At 28.9% G+C, this 10,180-nt stretch overlaps 1 protein-coding gene across 1 annotated transcript; it reads left to right on the top strand.

Moving 5' to 3' along the window:
- Positions 1-6,813: 6,813 nt before the first annotated feature.
- On the top strand, positions 6,814-8,366 carry LOC105111758 (epidermis-specific secreted glycoprotein EP1-like). The gene has a single exon (XM_011007210.1). The coding sequence runs from the start codon at positions 6,857-6,859 to the stop codon at positions 8,150-8,152; it is 1,296 nt and encodes a 431-aa protein (XP_011005512.1). The 5' UTR covers positions 6,814-6,856; the 3' UTR covers positions 8,153-8,366.
- Positions 8,367-10,180: the final 1,814 nt, after the last annotated feature.

Raw genomic sequence — 10,180 nt, 5'->3', positions numbered from 1 at the left:
AATAACGAAAAACATAAATAGTTGGTTTTATCTTTTTTTTAGATTTGATCCTTTCTTTCTCTTGTTTTTAATTCTTCTTCAAATGGTTGTGGCCGAGAGGAGCAATTAGTGAGGAGGATTAGGCTAGCATGAGGAGTCCATTGTCCTAATATTGATGCCACTACCACTATCACTACTAAAAGGGGAAAAGGGTTGTATGGTTATTATGATAGCTTCTTATGGCAGTTGAAGAGAAGAGAGACTATGAACTATATGGTGGTGCTTTGTCTCGGTGGATTTGTGAAAGGGTTGTTGTGTAGCGTTAGCACTAATGGCATATGTGGATGGCCGGAACAGGGATTATTTCTCTCAGTCAAGATAAGAGTTGTTATCGATGAAAAAAGTAGAAAAGCTATTTGTTTTGGTGGAGTTGTCATGGCCATATGGTGGCCAATCATTGTGCCGCTGTTAAGGAGATAATAGTGAAGATAGGGTTTTAATGTGTAGGTGACAGTGCAAAAAAAAAAAAGGTCTATCTTTTTTTTCTTTTTTGAATGGTTGGCGACAAGGATTCAAAAATAGGTTTAGGATTTTTGTGGGTCTTTTAGCTATAAGTTGAAGGCTGCTAGTAATGGTGGGGTGTTTGTTGGTTTTTCCAGTGTTGGTTGGTGGACAGGAAAGAGACCATGGAAAGGGTGAGCAATTGATTGAAGATTGGAGAGGCTGAAGATGGGTGGTTGTTTGTTTTGTGTGGGGTGGCTACTTAGGTATAATAGGGGTTATGATTTTTTGTGTAAGGGAGATTTGGAGAGAAAAGAGTGGGAAAATATGTTTTTTGGCTTTTCTTTATTTTAGTTTTTTTCCAATCTCCCCTCATTGCTTGGTTCCAAAGACATTTTGGTCCTTTTATCCAAATATTTTTTTTCTCTTTTTTTTATATATTTTTATTTTTGAGAAATGCAACGTCAACGTCAACATGATGAGAAGCAATCAATGATTTTAAAAATAACACGTTAAAATTTGACTACGTTGAAAAGCAATTTAACATTTAAATTCTATTGAGAAGACATAGAAAATATTGAAAATTACGCAAATACATTAAGAAAGTATTTTTTTGTATTTTGAAAGTATTTAGAAAAAACAGAGGGCCAAAATTTGATTATGACACATAGCATATAAGAAAAGTTAAGATATAGGGCTAAAATATAGTTTGGTGAAGAAAGTTTATAAAAGTTTATACTTCTCAACATGATTACGATTTAAATCTTATATGTTAAAATAAAACACGCATATGATATTTAATCATCAAACCAACCTATCTACCTATCTCTCAAGTTTAGAAATAAAGATTATCGAGACATAAAATTAATGTACCACTAAAAAATGTGTTATGATGGTGGTGGGGTGAATGTTATTGATAATGTTTCAATCTTCTATTATTCTCAAATTACCAAATATTTTAATATCTCAGGGTAGTAGACTTGGACATTCTAGCAAAGTTAAAAACATCATAGAACCTTATAAATGTTTAGTATTTTAAGGATACAATTTCAATCAAAGTTTGGCGTACCCTATATTGAATAATTATATTATAACAAATACTAAAAGACATGAGAATTTACTATCTGAATTGCACTATAAATCCCTTTTTAAAACAATATGGACTCACTATTCATAATGTCTTTTTTCTTTGAACCATATAAGATCAAATTATAGGTCAATTTAGGTTAAGTTGCTAGGAAAGAGAGATTAAAAGGAAGGGAACCAAAGTGGGAAAAAAAAAAAAAGAGGAAATGGATCGCATTTTTAACTTTGAGTGAAATGTTCATTGTAGTCTTTAAACTTTCTAAATTATAAGTAATTTTTTCCTTCAATTTTCAAAATTTCAAGACAAGGTCAATTTTAATTCAAAACTTTTTTTTTTATTTTTTAGTTTCTTGTTTGGAAAAACAACAAGGGAATCACCAGATTCTAATGGTAGAGAAAGAAAACCAATGTTGACACTGATCCAAGTAATCAAAATGATATATCTTAGGGTTAATGAGGTCCATTTGGTAAGGAAAGGTCTACTTAGAAGTTTTTTCACCTTCAAATTTCCAAAAAAAAACAAATCTAAACTTGGAAAGATATTTTCAAGTTGGTTTCAAAGTTTTAAGCGGTTATTTAGGATTTTTAAGGCCACTGATTAGTTTATCAAAGTGTCTAGAGTGTTTTTAGGTGTTTTGGTTTAATAATTTTTTAATTTATATTTAAAATAATACTCCTTCTCTTTGATTTTTTATTTTGTTTATGTAATCTTCTTTAAATAGCAATTGTTTCTTAATTATTTTGTATGTGTTTAATTCTTTAAGAGATTATTCTAATTAATCTATATAATGTTAATGTTTTATATAAATTAACTCTATTTTTTAAAATAAAAATATTTATTCTTAGATAATTATAGAAAACTCTAAAACATATGGGGAAAATAATTAGTACTTAAAAGTGCATTTTTATTAAGGTTTTATATCATTATGTTGCACTTGAAGTATCAATAACTCTTTAACTAAAACATATTTTATAATATCAGAACTAATAATATAAGATACTTTTAATTTATGGTAAATGTTCATCTTAAATACAAACCTATCATATAAATCAAGGGATTAATTGATGAGTTTAACTACTGAAATTGAAAAAACAAAGAAAGGGCTAAAATTAGAAAATAGATGTTGGTTCAATCCAAACTGGAACACTATTCAGTTATTAGATCATATCTGGAACTGTAAAACTTGGATTTGGGTCCACTTTATATGAATGGAAAGCTAAGACATAGGTCTAAAACTTTCGTAGAAGTCCAAGATTCAAAAAAGCCGTTTTCAAGTTCAAATTATAACAACAACAGAGAAGTCGAAATATATCTTGCAACCTAGACACTATTTAGTGTTCATCCCATATCTCGAGTTATAGAAGTCCAAATGACCTTAATTTTTTTATTATTATTATTGCTGGAAAGTTGAGACAATTTCTTAAAACTTTCATTAATATAGTCTGTTCAAATTTTGATGTTAACAATAACATTTTGTTTAGACAGGAAAATAAAGATTGTCACCAAGTCAAGATGTGGTCACCTACTCAAAAATTAGTCAACAAATTAATATTTTTAAATTTTGGTCTATAAAAGGAGGCATTTGTCATGCATTTAAGCATCTTGATTTTCATATCAAAATCATGCTCTTTATTTCTTGCTTTATATTTTTGTAATGTTTAAGTTTTATTTCATGTTATATTTTTCTTAATCTCTTGTTTATGCTTTTCATTTCCTTTACTATACTTATATTTTTATGTTATTTATTTATATTTATCTTCTTCATTATATTTAGCTAATTTTATTATGTCAAGATGAAAATATTTCACTAATGGTGTTAAAATAAGTATAATATAAAGTAAACATGAATTTTAATGTTTGATACTAACATCTTTTGTATTTGTTATCTTGTTCACTTTTAATACTTTGCTTGTTAAATGGTTAATCTAGATTTATGTTGTATAACTCTTGGTACAACAAATACTTGACACTTTCATAGCCCAACCATATGGTATAACCGACACCTGTGCTAAGAAAGGAATATAATTTGTTGTTAACATAAGTTATAATCATGAATACCTCACAACATTCACAAGTATTAGCATTATTCGAATAATATAACTAATGTAATCATGTTATCAATTTATAATCAGTTTGGAACCTCATTTGTGTGTGGTTTCCAGTTAAGTAATAAAAAAAAATTATACTATAATTGTTTGAAATACCATTAGTAGATCCTCTAGCCTTGACTTGTTTTTATCATTGTTTAATCCTCACATTAATTTTACATCTCAAAGTCTTCTTTGACTCATTATTGTTGTTGTTGTTATTTATATAATTTATATAGTTAGCCTTTCTATGGTTCGATCCCGGTCTTGCCAGATTATTTATTACTTCGACACTCTTATACTTTGGAGAAGACATCAATCTTTTGATTGTGTCAGAAAACAATATGGATGACCACGGTGTTTTCCACATTTCTCCTTTCTCAACACAAAATTGAAACCTTGAAAAGGGGGTAGCTTTTCTTTCCTTCTCACAAGAACACAAACATCTTTTAGAAATCATTTTGGGCACAAAGATTTTTTTTTCAATTGTGGAAGTACTAAAATTACCTTTTAGGTAAAAATAAAAAAAAAAGAAAAAAGCATTTGTTTATTGTTTTTATCACCATTTTCTTTTTAATTGAACAATAAAAGTACTTATATGTCCTCAAACTCAAATTACTTTAAAGCTTCATTTAAGGGACATTTTCATCTTTGTATATAGGTTTTTGTGTTATTTTAAGTGGAGTCATGGGAATTTCTAGCTTTTAGTAACATAAAATGTCAAAAAAAAAAAGTTGTTAATATGTGATGAGCATGCGGCAATTAGTAGGTGTCGCATCCTTTGGGCAACATATGTGGCATCTTAATAGTAAAAATATTGCTTTCTATCATCACTTTATAAGTGTCGTCATATCCTTTTTCTCTTGTTACGGTGTGTGTTGACAAATGATGGGTGGTTTGTTGCTAATGACTATTTCTTTTTTTTTTCTTTCTTTTTTTCTATCTCATCCTCTAAAAAGTACACGTTGGCTCTTTTTGTTTTGCTTGTTTAAATTTCAGTTTTTATTCTTTTGATTTCTAGTTATTTTTTCCTTAGCCTTTTTATAAATTTTTTGTTTGTTTTCAATTTAATTATTTAATTATATTTTATGATATATATATATATATATATTCCAATTCGGTTTTTATTTTTTTCCTTGGCCTTTTTGTTAAATTTTTATTGGTTTTCAATTTTATTCTGTAATCAAATTTTATATTGTATTATTTTTTCCTACTTAATTCTCATGTTTTTTATTTTTTTTTTGTTAAATTCATTTTTCTTTTCAATTTAACCTCCAATAAAAAAAATTCCTCATTTATTTTTTATTTTTATTTTCACTCTTATTCTTTTAATTGCATTTTGTATTTAAAATCTTTTTTGCTTTTAATCTAATAACTCAGATCATGAATTTGGAATGTTGATGAGTTGAAATCTTTTTTGTTTTTACTCATTTTCTTTTTTAATTTCATCATTTGACATTATTTTTTTATATTAAAAAAAAAGATTGACATTGTGGTTTTTCTCAAAAAAACATTATTAGATTATGTTGATCTCATGACCTGGACCATAGGCTTTGCAAGTTAACCCAAGTTGGATTACTTCTTATTACCGAGGTTACATGCCTATCATATTAACTCAGGTTCACTCGAGTTATTTGTTTTTTTTTTATCCAATTTCATACTTCTAAGTTTTTTTTTTCAAGTTAATGTGCTTTTTATTTTTTTTTATCAAAATTATACCTGTTAATTGTTGTTACATATGTTTTTAGCATCTAATTAACTAAAATAAAACCAACTTATTAAAATCACTCAATCTTGGAACCAAAGTCATTTATTTTACTTATTTCTTTTAAATGGGCTTTCATCACCTAGACTACCACTAGCTTTTCTTTTCTTTTATTTTCTTTTCTTTTTAATTTTGGTTTTTATTTTAGTTGATTCTTTTTTTTAGTATGTCTTTTTTTTTAAATAACTTATAAATTTATATTTTAGTTAATATCCCTCCTCTATGGATTTTTATTTTCTTTATTTAGCCTTTTATGAATTTAGGGTTTTTTTAAAATATTTTGCATGTGTTTAATTTTTAAAAATATTATTCTAATTCATCTATATTTTTTATGTTTTATATATATAAACTTCATTTTAAAAAATAAAACAAATTATTTTAAGATGTGTAGGCTTCATGGTATTTTATTCAATTAGTTCCATTGTTGTTTAGTTGAATAAAATATTTATTTTAATAAAAAAATTCAATAAACACAACCAAGTGAAATTATATTGCAGGATCAAATATCTTAATCTACATCTATCTTTTAATTTTAGTTATCATAAGTGACTTTGTTTTTCATTTATTTAACCAGATATTTAATTAGATGCTTACATAAAAATTTTAATTTACATTTAACTTTTTTGTATAAAAACATGTCGATAAAGCCTACGCATTCCATTTAAAAAAATACAACATGTGGTGCAAAGTGTGTTAAAAAGTTAGTATTTCTAAGATATATAATCTTGCATGATATTTTTTTTATTTTACTCAATTAATTTTATTTGTCTATTTATTTCTATTATTATTTGATTAAATAAAAAATTAATTTGATAAACAATGTCATCAAACACAACTACACAAATTGTCCATTTTGTGAGATCAAATATATTAATTTATATTTATCTTATATTTTTTTAGTTTTATGTTTAGTTATTATTGATAATTTTTTTATTTATTAATATAAATAAATCTTAATTTATTCAATTAAATATATGTTTGATTTTTTTTATCTATACTTGCAATTTTTTATATTAAAAAAACATTGAAAAAGTCTGAATTTTATTTTTTTTTCGTTGGAAAACAATATCGAGCGCAGAGGTCCTGTAGCCAGCAAAATAACAGATGCGGTGGTGAACAACGACTCCACGTAAACCAATGTCAAAAAAAAAAAGTGATCTTACTTTGGAAAATTGCTCTTAAAAAAAAAGTGATCTTACTTTGGAAAATTTCTCTCTCTCTCTCTCTCTCTCAAATTAATCGCAGTAGTCAGCCCAGCAACATTTAAAAAGCAAGATGTACGAATAGTCTTGAGTTGTTTTTTTCACGCAAAGATGTACGAATTGTCAAAGAACCTCATCCTTCAAATTACTAACATGCCATCCTCATCTGCTATAAAGGGCGGTGTGCCTGCCTGGTTTTATATAAAGTCCACTTAGGAGCTACATAGACAAGCAGATGCAATCTTCCACCCCTATGGAACGGTCACTGTTCTTCTCTCTTTTCTTGCTCTTCTCAGTATCCATCGTTGCCCAATCCACTGTCCCTTCAAATTCCACATTTAAGAAAGTCAATACTGGAGAGTGGTCGGAAGCCATTTCAGAGTACAGTTCAGATTTTCGTGCCCTGGACATCTCTGCCTCCGTTTTCCAAGTTTGCTTTTATAACACCACCCCTAATGCATTCACTCTCGCAATACGTATGGGTACGAGGAGGTCACCGGCAGTGAGGCGTTTTGTTTGGGAAGCCAACCGAGGCAACCCAGTTGGTGAAGATGCCACTCTCACTTTTGGTGAGGATGGAAACCTTATCTTAGCCGATGCTGATGGCAGGGTTGCTTGGCAAACCAACACTGCCAACAAAGGTGTTGTAGGCTTGCAAATGCTAACAAATGGTAACATGGTGCTTCATGATTCTAAAGGCAATTTCATCTGGCAAAGTTTTGACTATCCCACTGATACTCTTTTGGTGGGTCAATCTCTTCGCGTGGGAGCCGTAACCAAGCTTGTGAGTCGAGTCTCTGACAAAAAGAACACAAACGGAGCCTATAGTCTGGTATTAGAACCCAAAAGAATAGCCATGTACTATAAGAGTCCAAACTCTCCCAAGCCATACGTCTACTACACATCTGATTTGTTTAGTATACAGAAAGGGCGTCTACAATATGTGAGGCTTGTCAGTTCGGCTAATGACCTGAGTCTTCAGTTCTCTACAGGTGGTGGACCCTTGCTCTCTAAGCCCAATTTCAACAGCACATTGTCATTTCTCCGACTTGGGGTAGATGGCAATCTTAGAGTCTACAGTTTCAACAACCAGGAAACTTCACCTTCTTGGGTTGTGACTTTCACTCTTTTCTCTAAAGATGCAAGTGTGTGGGAAAGCGAGTGTCAATTACCAGAGAAATGTGGCAAGTTTGGGCTCTGTGAGGACAGTCAATGCGTTGGGTGCCCATTACCAAATGGGCTTGGGAACTGGACCGAGAGCTGTGAACCTGTGAAGGTAACTGTATGTAACAAGAACTTCTATTACTATAAACTAGAAGGGGTTGATCATTCCATGAGCAAGTATGGAAATGGAAATGGACCCTTGAAGGAGAACGATTGTGAGAAGGAATGTTCCAGTGACTGCAAGTGTTCAGGTTACTTTTACAACACAAAGACATCTATGTGCTGGATTACTTATGATCTACAAACTCTGACGAGGGTTGCAAATTCTACTCATGTGGGTTACATAAAAGTGCCGAATCACAAGTGAAGCTGGCCTGCTTGTTTTCACAAAGGCATGAAGTAGAATACTGAGGTCGTTATAGTTTTCTTATACGCACGCGTTTACTTGGCGAGGCTAGTTTATCGCTTGTTGACATTTCTGGAGCAGTGTTTGCTCGCAAGTGCCTGGTTTAAACTCTCTGTTTACTGTTTCCTTATGTAGCAAAATAAAAGTGGTAATAAAAAACATTTGAGCATTTCAAGTTCTTTCTTTTCCTTTTTAAATTAATGGGAGGATTCCATTTCAGCCCTAGATGTATTCAGGACCGATTACACTAAATATATTGTAAAAATAGATTTTCGCTTTGCTATAAAATATCATTATTTTGGTTCCATCAAATACAAAATATTATCGTTATTTTCGTACGGAAAAACATAAGATTTTAAATATCTTGTGCACTGATATATTATATTAGATAATAATATAAATTATATCTTGAAATCTTAGTTAATAGTTAAGTTTTTAGGTTGAATTAGTTTGTTGATATAATATTAAAGTTTTAATGACTAAGCAGTCACGAGTTCGAATTTTATCGTTTTTATTTATTTGATAAAAAAATAAGTATAAAATAATATAAATATGTGCAAATTTCAAGTCTAAAAATCAAAAAAATTAAGTAAAAGGTAATATGAGTCTGTTTAAATTTCAAGCGCAAAAAAATTTTAGAATAGATTAGAAAATAATATAAATTATATCTTAAAATCTCACCTAACAACTTAAGTTTTTATATTAAATTAAGTTTTTAGATTAAATTAATTTTTGACATAATATAATATTATATGTTTCAGGTAGGACTATATTTTAATTTTGAATGTAAGGGAAGTAGACAACAACATTGTTTTTTTAAAAAATAATATCATATAAATATGATAATTAAGAAAATATATTTACTAATAAATAAATAAATAATACGAATTCTAATTAAAGATTAAAGTAAAAATTTAATTTTTCTAAAAATAAGTATTTTATCTCAACTATCATTTTTTAATTTATACATTTCTTTTATCTATCTTTAAAAAATTATTATGATTACTAAGTATATGTTATTTTAATTTACCCTATCTTTAGTTTCCCATTCCAACTTGTGTTTTATAACACCACCACTGATGCAGACACTCGAGCTCTACATTATTGAAATTTCCTATATAGAGATTTAGAGTTAATTTCTAGTTTTCCAAGTTAGCTTTGAAATTTCTCTCTCTGTATCATTCCTTATTAATTTTAAAAAAATTAAAAAACCAAAAGAGGTTTTTTTTTCATATTGAAAACATGGTATAGAGCTTGGTTCATGAAACCCTTGAACCCTTGATTTCTTTTATTTTATTTTATTTTGAGATCTTTAAATCTTTAAATCTTAAATCCTTGATTTTTTATTTTTTTTAATCTTGAATTGTCTTAGCAAGTTCTTTCCATCTCAATTAATTTGGACATAAAATGGGACGGTAGCCTATATGTTTGGAAACAAATTAGTTTAGACAGCAGTCAATTCTCGTAATTAATTTACAGTAGCACTGCACTCCTCAAATCATCTTTCCAAATTAACAGTAGCTACAGCGTGAATTGTTGGTGTATCTGTTTCTTAGCCTACACTCCACTCAACAAGAAGGTTAGCATTTTCCTACAAATACTCGTCAACATGGTTTCAATAATGTAAGTCCATACTCCTAACTTTCAAATATTATTTGATATTTCACTATTATCTTGTTACTTTTTTACCTATTTATTATAATCATTGTCACAGAGTGACATTTTCTGGTGATGGCGGAGACTCTCACCATGTTTCCCAGTATAAAGTGTGGTGTGTTGGGAAGATTTTTGAATTTAATCATAAAATTATAATTATTATTTAGGATTCGTTGATTAGTACTTAAAAGTGCATTTTTATCATGGTTTTATATCATCATTTTGCACTTGAAGTATCAATAACTCCTTAACTAAAGCATGTTTTATAATAATATATCTAATAATATAAGATACATTTAATTTATGGTAAATGTTCATTTCAAATGCAGGCCT

This window comes from Populus euphratica, unplaced genomic scaffold, assembly GCF_000495115.2.
Source record: "Populus euphratica unplaced genomic scaffold, PopEup_1.0 scaffold307.1, whole genome shotgun sequence".
Taxonomy (NCBI): Eukaryota; Viridiplantae; Streptophyta; class Magnoliopsida; order Malpighiales; family Salicaceae; genus Populus; species Populus euphratica.
Note: the sequence above shows the minus strand (reverse complement) of the source record. Positions and strands in the feature narration are given on the sequence as shown.

What these genes read in the sequence shown, in the direction of transcription:
- LOC105111758 (XM_011007210.1), top strand. Translation starts at nt 6,857, where the DNA reads ATGCAATCTTCCACCCCTATGGAACGGTCACTGTTCTTCTCTCTTTTC.